We start from the raw sequence: 19,601 nt of genomic DNA on the forward strand, positions 1-19,601 counted from the left end.
CAAATATTCAAAAAAAGACAAAACTCCAAAGAGATGGCTATAAACTGCAAATACGTGCCCTCGTTGTTACGGCAGAAATCCTACATCTCAAAAAGAAAGTAGAGTCAACGCCACGCTAGGAGGGCTTTGGGAAAACAAGACCCCAGAGTCAAAGTTGGAATGTGACCCTTTGCTTGTTTTGTTCTATCTGCTAGAAGTGATGGCAGGATTGAGTAAGTCCACATGCGTGAAGCCCTCAGCCTGATGGAGAGTAAACACTCATTTAATGGTAGTTATTTATACTCTGTGGGCAGATTCAGAGTCTCAGGGCAGAGGCCAGGCTAGCAGTCTAGCTCACCCACATAACATTCAACAATATTTCTTGTACAAAGGTCCAGGAAAACCTATGTTAGAAAAAGGTTTTAAACAAGATAATTTTAGGCTACCTGAGAAGAACTACCTAAGCAACCAGAATCTCTAAGAGGTTGAAAATAAATTTAAGAGGAAAGAAAATTCTGGCAGAATATATATTAAGATGTTTCCAATGAACTCTGGCTCCAATAGTGAAACAATATAAGCTTGTATACTCCTGTTCGTTTTCGATGAGCAAATGTTAAAATACTCTCTGAAGGGGCACCTGGCTGGCTCAGTCAGTTAAGCGTCTGCCTTCGGCTCAGGTCATGATCCCAGGCTCCTGGGATCCAGCCCCGCATCGGGCTCCCTGCTCAGTGCAGAGTCTGCTTCTCCCTCTCCCTCTGCTCCTCCGCCCTCCGCTCATGCTCTCTCTCTCACTCACTCTCTCTCTCTCAAATAAAATCTTTAAAAAAAAAAAAAATACTCTCTGAATATACTTCTCCTCCTACTACTTTGTCTGGGTATCTACTGTACCAATGTTTCCAAATATTCACTGCCCCTTTCTGTGGGAGGACGATGCTTCATCCCCCTCCTGCTGGCAGGCATGGCCATGCGAGTCCCTTTGGCCAAGGGGACATCACATCAGACAGAAGTGATGTGTGTGACTTCCAGAGAGAAGCTGCACCAGCCAGTATGAGCTGTGACTCTTTTTCCTCTGCTACGTGGCTAGAGATCTGCCTTTCAGATTAATGGCGATGTGGCCAGCCCACAAGGGACATGTCACAAGACTACCACTGCTGAAAGCCATGGAGATGGGGGTGGGGAGCTACACAGAGCAACCTAACATACCCTGACTGACACACTTATGAACAAAAGTACGAACAGCCTGGCTGACAGTCCACAGCCCCGTGTAAAGGCATCAATTCCAAGATAATTACTAAGGGCTTGCTAGGACTGTATCTAGGTGAGGTGCTGGGTGTTTAATCACAACCTCTCATTTGGATGACAAGCGGATTTGTTAGTACAGTCCCGCTCTGTAAGCTTAACAGCTCTACTGAAGACCAGTCATCACAGAAAAGGCGCCGGGGTGGCTCAGTCAGTTAAGCGGCCAATTCTTGATTTCAGCTCAGGTCACGATCTCAGGGTCCTGGGATCGAGCCCCGCGTCAGGCTCCGTGCTCCATGGGGAGTCTGTTTATCTCCCTCTCCCTCTGCCCATCCCACCACCCACGTGCATGCACTCTCTCTCTAATAATCTTAAAAAAAAAAAAAAAAGACCATTCATCACAGAATTCATAGTATATGAGCCCAAAAAAGCTGATTATGTGAAAATTTTTATCTTCTATGACATCGTCTTCCCAACCCAGCTGCTCAGTCCATCCCAGCTTCCCGCAAAGCATGGCTTCTTAAAAGGCTTTCAAATACATGAGGTGACCGGGTAGTCTCCATCAATGCCTTGAAGAAAACCCCCAACTTCTCCCACCGTTACAAACGCCCCACACTCTCTGCCCGTGTCTTCTTCTGGTGAGGTGCTTGTGGCATATTTTTGCTCCTGTAAAGATTCACCTCACTGTTGAAATAATGGACTGACTGTGCTTTAAAATATAGAATAATTTACTTGCGAGGCACAGCTGTCCGATAAAGCCAGCTGAACAAGCGAACGTTCCAAACAAGTGAGGGTTATCCCTCTGAATATATGAAGTTTTCAAAATGGTAACTTATTAAAAGGGAGATATTTCTAGTAGTCAGCAATTCTCCCTATTACTAAAAAGCACATAATGACGAAAATATGGTTTATGATTATGGTCATCATTACGAGTGCTAAGTACTGTATTAATTCATTAGGTGGTCCGAGAATTTCACAGGTACATAACCCATGTACTTTTGATAACTTTTCTTTCTTTTCCCTCCATTCTAAGTCGCTGATGTTTGTGAATACTTGCTGTTTCTAATCTAACGCCCTACACTGTAAACAATTCTAAGTCAGGAAGGTAGAAGTGAGGTGCTCAGGCTAGCCCTACAATTCTACACATTAAAATTCATGAATCTGGGGGCGCCTGGGTGGCTCAGTCAGTTAAGCGGCCGACTCATGATTTTGGCTCAGGTCATGATTTCACGGTCGTGGGATCGAGCCCTGCATCGGGCTCCATGCTCAGCATAGAGTCTGCTTGAGATTCTCTCTCTCCCTCTCTCTCTGCCCCTCCCTCCTGCGCGTGCTCTCTCTCTCTCTAAAATAAATAAATCAGTCTTGGGGCGCCTGGGTGGCTCAGTCATTAAGCGTCTGCCTTCGGCTCAGGTCGTGATCCCGGGGTCCCGGGATTGAGTCCCACATTGGGCTCCCTGCTCGGCGGGAAGCCTGCTTCTCCCTCTCCCACTCCCCCTGCTTGTGTTCCTGCTCTTGCTATCTCTCTCTCTGTCAAATAAATAAAATCTTTAAAAATATATATATAAAAAATAAAATAAAATAAAATAAAATAAATAAATCAGTCTTATTAAAAAAATCATTAAAAAAAAAAAATGCATGAGTTTGGGACCGGCCATACTCTTTGCTCCCCAGAGGGAGTTTATAGTTGCTTCCAAGTTCATTGTTGAGAAGTCCCTCTAAAAGAGCTTTTACTATATTAAGAGAAGAGTGCCCGTCCTCATGGGACGAGCAGTTACTAGACAGTTCACATAGCAGGCTGGGGCGATTGCTAAGAACATCCATCATACTGCAGTGAAAAAATACAACAAAAACTTGCACTTTCAAGGCCTTGTATTCACGATTATGGTTTAAGGCCACCTCCCTTCACGCACAACACGCATCCTTTATTGCTCTGTTTTCAGATCACCACAACCTCCTCTGGGAGGAAGACACTCCTAGATGACGGTGGTGGCAGGTAAAAAGCCATACCGGTGAGAAAAGACAGCTCTGGAGAGACTGAGCACGGCTAAATACTGGAGGCATCCCCGGAGAAGAGCCGCGCAGACCTGAGAAAGAGAGAAAGCACTCTTAGTTTCCAGTATTTCAAGGCCTAAGAGAATGCTTTATTAGAGAGAAAAGCCTCGCTCTATCACCCCTAAATGGCTGGACTGACACCCCAGCACAGCATCAAGAACACATTACCATGTCCAGGGAACATTCTGTGTTGGATAAATCCAGATGAGCAATGGCATTTGGCTGGGCCAAAAAACTGTACATGTGCTTGAAATAAAAAACAAAAAAACAAGCATATTAGGATCTGGAAACATACACACACACGTTAGTATCTTAAAAAGAAGTTGCCCAAATCCTCCCATAACCGTTCTCTACTCTTCCCAAGAGGACGAGCAGAATTTCATGTCATTCCATGGCTTTCCCCGAGAGCAAAGTTCCAAAGAATATTTAAAATAAAAGTATGTTTGAGTTAAAAAAAAAAAAAAAAAGGCCAAATGAACTCTTGGCTGCCAAACCCCCTTTTGTTACACATGACTTAGTTTTCCTGATTAGCTCCATTTTTATAATTTTGGGGCAGTGCTAATTAATTTTAACTGCTGAGATTAAAAGACCACCTGAATAGCACTCACCCTATCAAAATGCTAATCACTTTCGAAAGTGCTCAAAGATCCACTAATTTGAATTTGAACCATCAGATGGTCTTGGGCTATACTCTCTTCCATCCAAGACAATGATTTCTTCTATCCTTAGTTACTTCCAAAATCTAACAAGAAAGGGTCTGATGGCACTATTAGTTTAGGTTTTGTTTTGTTTTGTTTTTTAAATCTCATACACAGGGGGCGCCTGGGTGGCTCAGTCGTTAAGCGTCTGCCTTCGGCTCGATCCCATGGTCCTGGGGCCCTGGGATCCAGCCCCGCATCGGGCTCCCTGCTGGGGGGAAGCCTGCTTCTCCCTCTCCCACTCCCCCTGCTTGTGTTCCCTCTCTCGCTGTGTCTCTCTCTGTCAAATAAATAAATAAAATCTTTAAAAAAAAAAATCTCATACACAGTTCAGACATGTCAGGCTTCAAAGGGTCACAATGCCTAAACTCTCCCCTTATTCCTGTGCAAGGCCATCAAAACAATACACGTACTCTGTTCTTCTCTACTTGCCCTGAGTAGCAACTGCTAGAATCCACCAATAACAAACCGAGCCCAAGCTCCTGCCACCAGGAAAATAGCTAAATTCTCCTTGGCTTCTCTGGATGCCACTGGATCCTTGCAAAACCAAACTAGCTTACATCGAGATGTCCTCGTCCTTAGCAAAGACTCACAGGGCAGTGGCTTAGCTCTGTCATGCTTGAGCAAAATCCTCTCTACCAAGGAATTCAGAAAAGCAAAAGATTAGCCCATAAATACTTGAGAATAACTAGACACACACAACAGACTGGATTATGAGAAGTTCTGATCCAGAAAAATAGCTTGCTCTCACTTCGGTAAAGATCTCTGCCTCTCTCGGGCTTTGCCTGGCATGTGGTTTTCCTCTTGGCCACCAGCTGGGGGAGCTCTAATCACCCGTGACTGGTGACAAGACCCTGCTTGGCCAACACCTCTCCAAAGAGGCAGGTCCAGCTAGGCTGCTGGCCCTGAAGGCAGGGGCCGGGTAAGCCCCTCCCTGCACCTGCTGCAGGGCTCCCAGAACCTCCCAGAACCTGTCCAGGGCTGGGAGCCCACTCACACAGGCCTCACGGTTCCACTTCTCTTTCCCCAGAGGCAAGCCGGAACAAAACCCACCCTCGGCCACCCTCAGACCCACTCCTGGGCTACTTTGCTACCTTGAGTGACTACGAATACCCCTATGTTGGCAGAGTCTTATTACTTAATCTTCGGGCTCCTCTTTTATCCCTCTATTTCTCTAGTTTGCCACCATAACGTCTTAGTGGTTTCCCATCGGACTCCCGGTTTCATCTTGGGAGGGAGCAGATTTATGAATCATCACTGAAGGTGACAGCTAACATGGAGCAATGCACTGAAGAAGTCATGGCACACTAGGAAACAGGATTGCTTAAAATGGGTTCAGGTATCAGAGAGAGGGAAGAAATCCTACAAAAAGGACTGTGGCAGTATTCCCTGCCTTACAGGGAAAGTAAAACATAAGAGAAATGGGACTAAATTTCAAAATGGTTTTCACCCCCATAAAGAGGAAGAACATACATGAAGGCCCTTAGAAGACGCACACTTGTAGGCTCTACGTGGTAAGGGAGCATTTCTTCTAAATTCTATCATGGTGATCAGAGGGGACAACTCACCAAATCTGGACACTGAGATCATACCTAATTTACTGCACCAATAAGATCTGCCAAACATTTATATTACTGATTCAGCTGCACGAAAAATCTTTTCTTTGAGGGTAAACTTTCTGCCATCAAACTCGAACTTATTTAAAGAGTGGCCCCAGTGTATTCCCAACCCTTGCCTCTCCCTACCGTATTCATGGAATATAGGACTGGACTTTATCCCAATATCCTCTTTCAACTGCAAACTATTAAAAAAAAAACAAAAAAACCTACCTGTCTTAACAATATTATTTAATGATGAAGTCATTCAGTTTACATTTCTAATCTTTCTTATCAGGCACTTTTAAGAGGTCCAATAATGGTTAAAATGAAGGGGAAAAAAGGTCCTTTAGAAAAAAAAGTGTTTCCAAAAAGAATTCACACTTTAGCAACATTCAGTTAACAGGGGAAAACATCTATGCGCTAAACTACATTTAATTAAGGACAGCTCTGGGCTTTTTCTCTAAAACACGTCCTAAGCTCATAACTAAATGGTCTGAAAGTATCATGATGAGGGGAGCTGAGGAAAGCCATGTTTGCAAATTCTGCCAGGCTTATGCAATACAGCACCTTTGAACATGACCGGGAGGAAAGGGAAACTTACCGAGAGGTCGTCTCCGCGAAGGACGTTCCCTGAGAGGTCGAGATGGGTAAGGGTGGTGGCGGTCAACGGGTTGGCACTGAGTGACTGAGAAAGGCTATTCACCCCTGCAACATGAAGAAGATCCAGCTCAGTTTCCACTCCAGGAAACAAAAGGAGGCTGGGGAGTATCTATAAATGGCCCCGTCAAACTGCAGGACTGAGATTAGCCACAAGTAGGGTCCCCAAAGGTAGGACTAGGACTGTCTTCTTCTGACCTCCCCTCGGGGAGAACAGGGGAGTGACGGACACAGCCATCTCCCTGAGCAGGACAAAGAGACAGAACTAGCTTCGTTCTGCTCCACGTCTGACGTGGATGGAAAGGATCTGACTTGGATGCTAGAAGGATGCACGCACGGATGCACACAAGTCTAACTGGTCATTTCTGTCTCTCTCTTAATTCTGCTCGGTGTTCCTGACTTAATGTATGGGATTTAAGTGACGCAGGTGCGCCTGCAGGCACTTCTCACTAATTAAAGTACTTAGAAGTTAATATGAGTCAGATAACTGTTCTACCTAATATATCATACTCAAGGCAGAATTCAGAGGGAAATGGATTTTTACAAAGACTGAGAACATGATTTGTATACCATATAAAAAGCAATCGAAAGGAAAAATGGATAACTGACACTCTATACACTACTTACACACATAACATAAACGGCTCGAGTCAAAGTCAACTGCACTGAAGTGAACGGGTTATTATCACCTCAAAAAACAAAGAATAAATACATGAGGAGGGCAAGAGTGTTCTGCGAGGTGAGAGCCACGTTCTTTCTCTATGTGGGTAACAGTCACGGAGCCACGTCTATTGGTGGGTTCTCCTCAAGCCACTTCTCTCCACGGGGGAAGGAGAGGCTCCAGAAGGCGGTCACTACAAAATGGGAGCCCAGAAGAGTCTGGCTGCTCACCGGGATTTGAAGAGGTCAATATTCACAATAGCACTGATGTTCATTCTTAGGGTAACAGGAATAGGAGACATAGCAAAGCTCTTCATGTTTCTACAGTTCACAGTTCCAGTTTGTGTATTTTGGAAATATGGCGATTTCTAAACTGGATATACATTCATAAATTTTTTTTTTCAATAAAATTCTTAAAAATCCCAGCCTGTCTTGAGCACCCTACAGGGACACAGGGAAGGGGGCTTTGGTCCACACTTGCATAGACCTTCCTTGGGATAAGGGACGGGGGTAGGGCCTGCCAGTAGGAGACAGAATTGGTCACAGCAGCAGGATGAAGCAAGGCACTCCAAGAAAAAAGCAGAGGGTCCCAAGGACAGCCCCGCACTGGAGCAGGTCTCTGCTCTAAGTTTAGAATGTTTGGTGCATGGACTGATGAAAGGGTTATTATCTCATCCTCCAGCTTTGGGGGGTTACAAAACCGACTGCAGTGTGTACGTGTCTGATAAAGAAGACTGAGCCAGTTCTCAGGGGTGACTGTTCCTCTGGATACTGCAGACAGAGAAGAGACAGAAGTGGAGAGTGAAAAATATTTTAGTCAAGTACCAGGAAGAAGTTCTTGGCTATCAATTCAACATTTGTTAAGTGCTCATAAAATGTTTATAAAATGCTGGGGATTGGGAAATAAATGTAAATGAGGCCCCTTCGTTGCCCTCGAAAAGCTCAAAGACCATCAAGAAGGAAACTAAGTAAATTCCAGCATGAAAAATCAGCACTCCGCAAGGAGTATTTATTCACTGCAACAAAAGTTGATCTAAGACCAACTGTCCAGCTGGCATGGGCTTCTGAGACCCAGGGAATATTATGTTACCCTCGAAAGGCTAGTGCAATGAGAGACACAGTCAAATAACCAAAATCCAGAGAGGTCGGTTCTATCAAAGAGGTGAAAAACAGGAGCTTGGCAATGAAGGAGGTGGAGATTTGGTTAATTATGCTAGATAAAAAGAACTTGCAATGGCCTACAGAAGGTTAATTTCTGGAGGTAACATCTATGATTGCTTAAGTGACCAAATTCTTTCATGAGTACTGTTATTAGTAGTACTAGTGTATTTTGTAATGGAATAATTGAGTCCCAAGCATGGAGAATACCAGACGGTCTCTCATCAAGAAAATCATGTGTAAAATCACTTCCTTAGTGAGGCAGAACAAAACTCAATAAAAAAATTCCAAAATTAGAAGGTCAAATTAGTCTTGACAGGAAAAGGCTCCTTGACAAGTGTGGGCGCTTGGCAGTTGCCAACGTCTGAACAGAATCGGGAGAGAACTGTATTCTCAGCTCAGCTTCATGCTGCTCGAACAGAATGGAGGACTTCCTCCCCCGCCTCGTGAGCCCACATCCACGTGAGGCCTATGTTAACAGGCACACTAACAGCAGGAAATTACAAAAACACAGGATGGGAAAAAAACAGGGCTCGTAGAGCCCAAACTAAACACGGATTTATGTGCCATTCTCGATTCTGGCTTTCTAGTGATTTTGACCATTCTTCGTATTTATTACTGGAGTGTTTACAGCTGGAAAAAGGTGGTACCAGATGGCCCGGCATTGACATAATCTGGCAACCAGCAGGATATTTACTAGAAATCCAGAAAACTATCATTTAGCTAACATCTGAGGAAGAGAAAGAGTATTTGGAGACAGTGGGGATGTCATGGCAAGATTTAAAAAAAAAAAAATCTGTCTTGAATTATGGAGCCATGAATATACATGTTTTCATAGAACTAAAATACAAATGTTAGTCAAATTCAGCAAAAGACTAAAACTGCAGTGTAATCTGAGTTACTGTGACTCTTCAAACCTTTCAGATACTACAAGAAAATCTGCAAGAATAATGAAATCCTTTAAGAAATCCTTTTTATTAAAGACAAAACAAAAAAACCCCCAACATTTCTTTTTTTTTTTTTTTTTTTTTTTTTTTTTTTTAAAGATTTTATTTATTTATTTGACAGAGAGAGACACAGCGAGAGAGGGAACACAGCAGTGGGAGGGGGAGAGGGAGAAGCAGGCTTCCTGCAGAGGAGGGAGCCCGATGCGGGGCTCGATCCCAGGACCCCGGGACCATGACCTGAGCTGAAGGCAGACGCTTAACGACTGAGCCACCCAGGCGCCCCAACCCCCAACATTTCAACACATACATCTCTTAGGAAGGGCAACTTAAAATTCCTTGGGTCAGAATATCATTAAACAATATTAATTCTCAAAACACACATATTAAGGTACACAAACTTTATGGCAGAGAAAAGATAAATGTGGCGTGAAGACCTTTATCTGTGAAGGGCATGGGGAACATGGGTCTGTCCTCACTCACGAGAAAGCTGAGGACCTCTGCTCTGCCTGGGGGACCTCCCACCCTCATGACACCTGGAGGGATAGGAACACAGTGACTGGGCATAGAGGTACCCCAGACACTTGTCCTTGGGAGGATAGGTGATCACCACATCCCTCTATTTGTCTCACAGTCATGAACAAATACATTAAAATAAATAAATTCAAGTTTGGGGGTTTTTTTAAACACCTCTATCGTAAAAAAAAAAAAAGGGTTGGACCGCATAGCACGGTGATGACAGTTAATACTGTACTGTGTATCTGAAAGCTGCTGAGAGTAGATCTCAAAAGTTCTCATCACAGGGTAAAAGAAATTGGAACTGAGTGTTGACAGATGTTAACTAGACTTATGGTGGTGATCATTATACAATATGTAGGTATCAAATCATTATGTTGTACACCTGAAACTAATATAATGTTGTACGTCAATCATATCTCAACAAAAAACAAATTTTAAAAAGTTATACTATAGATCACGTGATAAATGATTCATACGTTTAGTATGTAGGGAATATATATAAATTAAGAAAGAAGATTAACATTGCAAATAGAGAGGTAACAAAGGATGGAAACTAGCAACTTCCTCCAAAAGAAAGACAAATGACTAAGAAATGGGAGGGTGTGGGGGGTGAGGGTGGGGAGAGAATTCACCTAAGCAGTAAGTGAAGAAACTAAAATTCAAATATCAGAACACTTCAAGGCTTAGTCGGTTAGCCATCTGACTCTTGGTTTCAGTTCAGGTCATGATCTCATGGGTTGTGAGATCAAGCCTCACATTGGGCTCCCCGTTCAGCAAGGAGTCTATTTGAAGATTCTCTCCCTCTGGTCTTCTCCCCACTCATGCATTCTCTCTCTCTCTCTAAAATAAATAAATAAATCTTTTTTAAAAAATCAGAACACTTTTGCTTATATGCTTGATAAACAATGAAAAAGAATAACATCTGAGGGTGGTGGGAATGTGGAGATTTGTACAAACAACTTGGAGGACAATGTGACAATAAATATGAAAAGAAAGCTTTAAAAAAATGCATGACCTTTTTGATTTAGCAATGTAGTACTTAGAGAAATTTATCCTAAATATGAAAGTAACAAATGACCAATAATTACATACAGAAGTCATGTTAGCATTGTTTGCATTACTGAAGCATTAGAAACCACACAAATGTACAATAACAGGCCATTTAAATCAATTATGGGGCTTGTTCCACACGCTGGAACAGCATGCAGCCACAGGGAGTAATCGCGTGTTTGCGGCCATAAAGGCTCACAATATACTACGCGGGGTGGGGGGAAGGTTTATGAAATGGCAAGCATCTTGGAATACCATCTACGCATGTGTGTCTGGACATGGGCAAACACAGAAACACATACAGACAGAAACGCTGTGGAAGGATGGGTGCCAGGCTGTCCGCAGGGGTGGTCTCCTAATGGTGTGGTTCTGGCATAACGAGTAACTGTGGCTTATTTATACTTTTCAGTATCTTCTAAGTCTTTACCATAAATATATGATGCATTGGTAATCATCAGAAAAAGGCTTCTATAAAACGGATTTTTTTTTTAAAGATTTTATTTATTTATTTGAGAGAGAGAATGAGAGAGAGCATGAGAGGGAAGCGGGTCAGAGGGAGAAGCAGACTCCCTGCCGAGCAGGGAGCCCGATGCGGGACTCAATCCCGGGACTCCAGGATCACGACCTGAGCCGAAGGCAGTCGCTTAACCGACTGAGCCACCCAGGAGCCCTCATATAACCCATTTTGAATTTTCTTTTTCCTAGCCATTGCATTCTACAAGAGAGGGTATAAAAAGAGACTCTCTTTTTTTTTTTTTTTTAAGATTTTTATTTATTTATCTGAGAGAGAATGAGAGAGAGCACGAGAGGGAGGAGGGTCAGAGGAAGAAGCAGACTCCCCGCCGAGCAGGGAGCCTGATGCAGGACTCGATCCCGGGACTCCAGGATCACGACCTGAGCCGAAGGCAGTCGCTTAACCAACTGAGCCACCCAGGCGCCCTCTATAAAACTGATTTGCTGGAGTAGAGGAGTGGTAACACCACCGGACGACACTTAGCTTTAAGATCTGTGGACGGATTCCGGCACATGGACAAAAAACACCAACTCCCGGGCAAATCTGCCCCTTTGAAAAGCCCCTAGAAGGCCTAAACCTAACTGTCTGCACATAAAATCACGGGACTTACAGAAATAACCCCAATTTCAAATCACTCTTAGGGTAACTGTATGGTGGGAATAAGCAGGATTGGATGGCTATGACATCACTGAGGGACTGTTTTGCTTGTGCACCTGCTCACCCATGACACACGCAGTAGGGACCCGCAACGTGCCAGGTGCCAGGGACACAGCGACGACTGAGGCACAGCCCTTACCATCCAGAAGCTCCCAGGCTAGGGCACAAACCACACACAATGGGAAACACGCTAAAACAGAGGAATTTGCGAAGCGCAGTGGAACAGAGAGAAAGAAGCATCGACTGGTGCAGGGTGGGGCGAGAGAGGACTTCAAGGAGGAAGGGAGACAGTAGCTCGGTCTCACAGCAGGGGCAGGAATTCACCAGGTCTGGGGGAGGGGCACAGGCTGTCCCAGGACGAACTAAAAGCACACATATGGCAGAGCAAGATGATGATGGTGACGGTCGTGAGGCCCTTTGTGCCCCAAAGTGCACTGTTTGTGTATTAACTACTTTGTCTCACCACCTCTGATGAGCTAGATACTCCTTTTTTTTTCTTCTAAAGATTTTATTTATTTGAGAGAGAGAGAGAGCACGAGCAGGGGAGGAGCAGAGGGAGAACGATAAGGAGACTCCGTGCTGAGTGTGGATCCCGACGTGGGGCTCGATCCTACAACCCATACGAGATCATGACCTGAGCCAAAATCAAGAGTCGGATGCCTAACTGATGGAGCCCCCCAGGTGCCCCAAGGTAGAGTCAGTTAATTCCATCTTACATATGATGTAAGTGAGGAACCTGACCTAATAAAGGCATGTTCATCTTCAGTGGAAAAAATCAGGACTCAACCCTAGGCAGTCTGCTTGAGAACAGACACTCAGGCCCTCAAACACGACAGTGGTCCACACACCGTGCCAGTGCTGGAGAGATGGAGATGAGAGAGGCAAGGACAGCCCCCCTCCAGGATGGAAACAGTATTTATACAGTAGCATTAGATCTATAAGTAATAATGTGATCAAGAACTAACACAGAGGAAAGAGTGCTTAATTCCACCGAGGTCTCAGGAATAGGGAAGATGTCTCAGAAGAGACGATCACAAATGAGTTTTTTTTTTTAAAGATTTTATTTATTTATTTGAGAGAGAGAGTGGACAGAAGCAGGGGGGAGGGGCAGAGGGAGAAGCAGACACCCTGCTGAGCAGGGAGCCCCGTGCAGGGCTCCATCCCAGGACCCTGGGATCATGACCTGAGCCAAAGGCAGACGCTTAACCATCTGAGCCACCCAGGTGCCCCACAAATGAGTGTTTTATACAATAAACTGAAGCTCTCCAAGAATATATATAAGGGGGGGCGCCTGGGTGGCTCAGTTGGTTAAGCGACTGCCTTCGGCTCAGGTCATGATCCTGGAGTCCCGGGATCGAGTCCCACATCGGGCTCCCTGCTCAGCGGCGAGTCTGCTTCTCCCTCTGACCCTCCCCCCTCTCGTGTGCTCTCTCTCTCTCAAATAAATAAATAAAATCTTTAAAAAAAAAAAAAGAAAAAAGAATATATATAAGGGGAGATGTGAGATAATAGAAAATATATATATACTGGTCTCTGCTCCCCATTCCTAGCACAGAGTTCTCTAAACCCTTGTAATTTCTGAAGTAGTAAGAGCACTGGGGACATCTTTTGTTCTAATGAGGTGACTCTAGGTGGGCTCCTGGATGGGGCCGGTCACCAGAGAGACCAAGCCATGATTAGAAGCTTGAAATCTTTAGCTCCCTCCCACCCCCGTCCTCCAGGAAGAGGAGAAGGGCTGGAGACTGAGTTAATAATTGATCATGCCTGTGTGAGAAGCCTCCATAAAATCCCAATAGCACAGGTTTTGGGGGGTTTCCAGGCTGGCAAACGCATCCACACCAGGAAGGTGATGCACCCCAGCTCCACAGGGACAGGCGCTCCTGCGCTCAAGACCCTCCCACCTTTTGTCTTATGTATCTCTTCACCTGGCTGTTCATCTGTGCCTTTTATCATATCCTTTAATAAACTAGCAAACCGAACTGCTTCCCTGAGTTCTCTGAGCTGCTCTAGCAAATTAACCAAACCCAAGGCGAGGTCTTTGGAACCTCCAATAACCTAGGCTTGCAACTGGAGTCTCAAGGAGGGTTGGGAGTAGTCTTGTGGGACTGAGCCCTTAACCTGTGGGATCTGACACTGTCTTCGGGTAGAGAGTGCCAGAATTTCGTGAAATTGTGGGACACCGAGCCGGTGTCACAGGGAACTGCTGGGTGTGAGGAAAAACCGCCACACATCTGGTGACCAAAAGGGAAGTGTCTTGTGTGAGTAGTCAAGGAGACACGCACACAGGAAAGAGAAACACGAAGGAGGGGAAGAAGGCAGGTTTCACCCTGCAGGATGAAAGAAAGACTTTGCAAGCAGAATACAAAGCATGTACAAAGGCACAACGCATGCAGGGGTATTTCAAGTGTTATAGGGGTGCTGATGTGAAAACACAATGATAGAATGGACAGGGTTTACTGCCCAACCAGATACATGAGCGGAGGGTGAGTGGAGTCAGAAAAGACCCTGGGGAAGGAAAGGCAATTTGCAGAGCAGGACAGAGACCGGGCAGTTAGGTCCACCAGTTTTCCGTGCAGGAGACCATCCATGTGACAGCATGTGTGACAGGGGTGGGGGGGTGGGGGAAGCACAGGTAAGCACTCCTCAACGCTAAGTCAAAAAGTTAAATAACGTATTTCATAATTATGCTCTACTCTGAAAGCATCTCACTTTAGACAACCAGAATTCCAGTTACACCACTTCTTCACCTTATAACCCTAAGAGTACTGTAATTCATATGCAGACATAACTAAGTAATACTTCTAACTATTTAAGGTAGCATGGTGTAGCAGAAATATTACAGACATAAAGTAAAGTAAATAACACATACTGTACCTTTAGGTGATAATGAGGTTTTAGATAAATTTAAATGCTTTAATCCTTTTGGGAGTTTGGCAAATTGAATACTTAAAGAGGACACACCTGAGAAAGGAAAAAAAAAAGATTATTAGAATGTTCAACTTCTCAGAATTGCATTTGTTTTATAATGCCTGAAAATTAACTTAAATTTGATTCCAACTTAAGTGATCTTTTTTTTTTCTAATGTCAGACTTTATTTTCTAATAATCTACCATCACACCTCCTTTTTCTCTGTCCTACCTAAAGGATAGGAGAAAAGAAAGATTCTTTAATTAAGCATAACAATATAAAAACTTTACCATTAGGGATGTTTTTCTTTGGACTAAAGTGTTACCCTCTCCTCTATAGTCCTATTTCAAATGCAAATACTCTTAGGAAGAGTAATATAATTGCCTCTTTTTAACCTGTGTCTTAATGAGTTGATCACTCTTCTGGGTGAGCAGATGCATGCTACTTATTGTCAAGAAAACAGGATAATGTTAACTCTTCAGATAACAGCTTCGCTTTTAGCACATGGATTCCAATACTTAATTGGCTTACGGCTAACAACCTCAGACAAAGCATCAAAGTGCGTTTAACTTCTTAAAGGTAGGTTTTGTAACTTGAAAAATCGCAGTATTAAAAACCAGAGAGTCTCTAAATTTAATGACCAGACTGGGAGACTGTGAACACCAGCTTACTCACTCAAGGATTGCAATGAGTGTAGACTGTTCACTGGGAAGAATAAGTAATACATGAATGTATGCTCTTCCTATAGATCATTCAACGAACTTCCTGCTATAGGTGAGTTATCACCTTCCCAGGGGGCATGTTCCTGGGAAGGTTCCTGAAACAATATTAACCATATGGTCTCCTAGACTGATTCTCAAACTGCATGCACTGATCCGGAACTACCATGCTGGCTGCTGCCCTATTACATAACCCCACATTCTCTACACATTTTATCAAAGTTCATCAAGAAATAGCTAGTGTAGTAGTTAGAGTAGAGGTAGAGCACTAAGCCTCTAGTTGGGTGTCTCCCCAAGGACGGTGGGTGTTCTGAGAGCCCCTATTTACCTCCTCATACCATTTCCCAAATAAATTTGAAAATCCCTGGATTAAATGATGTCAAACAGGTTTGTTTATGTGAATATTTCTAGAGATGTGAATATGCTAATCCGTATCATTAATTACAAAGAGGGGGCAGGCCTGATATTTAGTTGATAGATTCTTGTAGAAGAATGTATAACTAGTAAGTTAATGGGGACACAGGGAAAAGGGAGTCATTTTAGAAATGTAATTAATCCAAAAGGCAGGAAAGGAGGAAAAGAGAACAAAGAAAAAATGAGGAAAAAAGAAAACAGACACATAGTAGATTGCCATACAAATAAATCATTAATTACAATAACAGACTTGTACCTCTGAAACAAGTAATACGTTACATGTTAAAAAAAAAAAAAAAGAAAAAGAAAAAGAAAAGAAAAAGATAGTAGGAAGGGAAAAATGAAGGGGGGGAAATCGGAGGGGGGAGACAAACCATGAGAGACAACGGACTCTGAGAAACAAACTGAGGGTTCTAGAGGGGAGGGGGGTGGGGGGATGGGTTAGCCTGGTGGTGGGTATTGAGGAGGGCACATTCTGCATGGAGCACTGGGTGTTATATGCAAACAATGAATCATGGAACACTACATCAAAAACTAACAATGTACTGTATGGTGATATAATAAAATAAAATTTAAAAAAATTAATAAATCCTGATAATTTTGAAAAAATGTAAATGTACTAACTAAATACTCAAAACAAGTCAAAAATGGATTATCTAAACAAAATTATACGGTGCTTTCAAGAAACACTTAGAAATACATGTATTCAGAAGTGAACTGAAAAGCATGTAAAAAGATATATGCTGCAAACACTAACCAAAAGAAAATTAGTATATCTGCAATAATATAAGACAAGTTAGAATTTAAGAGGCAGAGATAAGTGAGACATTTCATTAATGAAGAAGATGTAATGATTTTAAATCTGTATGGTCTGAATAACAATCTCAAAATGTATAAAGTAAATCTAATGGTAACAAAAGGAAAATACATATATTATTATATACATTAATATATACGTGTGTGTGGGCTACCTCGCAACAGTGGGAGATTTTTAAACACATCTCTGTTAGATGATAAAACAGACAAAAAAGGGCATAAAGACACAGATGATATCAAGAACACAATAAAAAAAATGTTTGATATATTTAAAACACTGTACGTAATAACTGAAGGACATATGTCTTCAAAGTACACATGGAGCCTTTATTTACCAAAAGTGACAATAGGCTGAGCCAAAAAGCAAGTCTCAACAAATAATATAGAGGATGTTCCTTAACTGCTGTGAAATTACACAAAGCATATTCTCCAATTGCTACCACTACATGCAATTAATACAGGAATTGTAGCAAAAAGAGAATTTGAAAATCCCCAAATCATTATAACATAAGCAATGTATTTCCAAATAACAAATGAGCTCCCCCAAAAGAAAAATCACAATGGAAATCTTAAAAATATTTTTATTAAAAACTTTTTTTTTATTTATTTGACAGAGAGAGAGAGAGATCACAAGCAGGGGGTGGGGGGCAGGGCAGAGGGAGAGGGAGAAGCAGGCTCCTGGCCGAGGAGGGAGCCCGATGCGGGGCCCGACCCCAGGACCCCGGGATCATGACCTGAGCCGAAGGCAGACACCCAACTGGCTGAGCCACCCAGGCGTCCCTAAATTTTATTTTTTATTGATTTTTTTAAAAAGATTTTACTTATTTATTTGTCAGAGAGAGAGAGCACAAGCAGGGGGAGCAGCAGAGGGAGAAAGAGGCTCCCCGCTGAACAGGGAGCCTGATGCTGGATTCGATCCCAGGACCCTGGGATCATGACCTGAGCCAAAGGCAGACGCTTAACCGACTGAGCAACCCAACTGTCCAAAAAATACTATTTAAGTTTTTAAAAACTATGATACCAACATTTTAGGGATACAATTAGAGCCATGCTTAGAGTGAAATCTATAGTCCTAGATACTTATGTTAATCGAAAAAAGCTGGAAACTAATTATCTAAGTATCCCTCTCAAGATATTTGAAAGAAAAGCAGCAAATTAATCCCCACCTCATCCCCATAAACAGGAGAGGAAAAAAAAGATAACAAAGGGAAGAAATCTATTAAATAGAAAGCATCCATAAAATAAGTAAATTTAACAAATCCTGTTCTTCAAAAAAACTAGTAACATTAGTAAGCCCCAGCAAGACTGTTTAAAAAAAAAAAAAAAAAGGGAGAGAGAGAAAGAGAAGGATCAAATTATCAAAATCAGAAATGGAAAAAAAATACTAGTAGAGCTCCTACAGACATTGCAAATATAACTAAGGAGTATTAAAAATTTTTTTTCTGTAGGTCAAAATGCATCATTTTAGAAGAAATGGACAGATTTCCTTATGAAAAATACAATTTACCAAATCTCACATAAGAATAGATAATCTCAATAGTCTTCCATCTATTCAAGAAAATAAACCCATTATTAAAAACCTCTCCACAAGGAAAAGCAAAAGTTGCCAAATATAAGAGTATATACTATATAATGCTATTATTTATGAAATTCAAGAATAAATAAAGCTAACCTATCATAACAGAAGTCAGAATAGTAATTATGTTTTCTGGGTGGTAGAGGGTAAGGGTGAAAATCACTAGAGCAAAAAATTAGGGAAGATTGTAAAGCGCTGATAACATTCTTTGTCTCGAGCTCAGCAGTGATTCATGATGAGTGTTCACTTGGTAAAACTCCAATAAGACGTAAACTTGGTGTTTGTGAACTTTTCTGAACGTACATTATACTTCAATGAAAAATTTTACTTCTAAAAATTTAGGCATGGGAGATAATAGAGGAGAAAAATGGAGACGGCCATGGGTATGGTGATGCCTTTTTAGACATAACACCAAAGGCATGATCCATGAAAGATATAACTGATGAGCTGGACTTCATTAAAATTAAAATGTTCTGTTCTACAAAAGGCAATGTCAAGAGAATGAGAAGACAAGCCACAGACTGGGAGGAAATGCTTGCAAGGACTGATACTCAAAATATACAAAGAACTCTTAAAATTCAACAATAAACAAGCCAATGAAAAGGAGCCAAAGACCTTAACAAAACTCTCAGCAAAGAAAATACAGATGGCAAATAAGCATATGAAAAAATGCTCCACACCCTATGTCCTCAAGCAAATGCAAATTATGTAACAGTAAGATACCACTAACCACCTATGAGAATGGCCAAAATCTAGAACAGGGGCAATCGAATGGTGGCAAGGAACTCTCACAGCAGGACCTCTGATTCATGGCTGGTGGGGATGCAAAACAACACAGCCACTTTGGAAAACAGTCTGGTGGCTTCTTACAGAACTTAACACACATTAACATGTGATCTAGCAATTACACTCCTTGGTACTTATCCAAGGGAGTTAAAAACTTTGAAATTCTTGAAAAGTCAAAACTATGGAGACAGCAGAAAGATCAGTGATCGCCAGGATTGGAGGATGAGGGGGTCAGGAGCGAAGAGGGATGAATAGGCAGAGGACGATTTTTAGGACAGTGAAAATGATACTAAATCCCCTATGATACTAAAGGGGTGCTTACATGTCACTGCGCATTTGTCCAGACCTGTAGAATGTACACCAAGAGTGAATCCTAATGAAAACTACAGACTTGGGGTGATGATGAGGTGTCAGTGTGGGTTCATCAACGGTCATAAACGTACCACTCGGGTGGGGGGTTGCTGATAGTGAGGAAGGCTGTACCTAGGTGGGGGCAGGAAGGATACGGGAAATCTCTTTATCTTCCTCTCAATTTTGCTGTGAACCTAGAACTGCTTTAAAAAAAATAAATAAATCTTTTTCAAAACTTAGGTATGGAATTGGGAAGGATACCAGATTCTCGCTTTTAAGTTTTGATGAGTTATCACTGCCTACTCTG

At 42.5% G+C, this 19,601-nt stretch overlaps 1 protein-coding gene across 6 annotated transcripts in view; it reads right to left on the reverse strand.

Annotated features, from left to right (window-relative positions):
- CARMIL1 (capping protein regulator and myosin 1 linker 1) overlaps positions 1–19,601 on the reverse strand; it is a 307,660-nt gene that overhangs the window by 121,850 nt on the left and 166,209 nt on the right. For all 6 annotated transcript variants that reach the window (XM_064597073.1, XM_064597072.1, XM_064597074.1 and 3 more), the window contains exons 12-15: positions 14,600–14,686; positions 6,168–6,271; positions 3,439–3,516; positions 3,226–3,302 (exon numbers count right to left, since the gene is read on the reverse strand). In XM_064597073.1, the coding sequence (XP_064453143.1) occupies positions 3,226–3,302; positions 3,439–3,516; positions 6,168–6,271; positions 14,600–14,686 (346 nt within the window). The remainder of the gene's footprint in view (positions 1–3,225; positions 3,303–3,438; positions 3,517–6,167; positions 6,272–14,599; positions 14,687–19,601) is intronic.

This window comes from Mirounga angustirostris, unplaced genomic scaffold, assembly GCF_029215605.1.
Source record: "Mirounga angustirostris isolate CCGP_5_RB_7025 unplaced genomic scaffold, mMirAng1.0.hap1 SCAF_8, whole genome shotgun sequence".
Lineage (NCBI taxonomy): Eukaryota > Metazoa > Chordata > Mammalia > Carnivora > Phocidae > Mirounga > Mirounga angustirostris.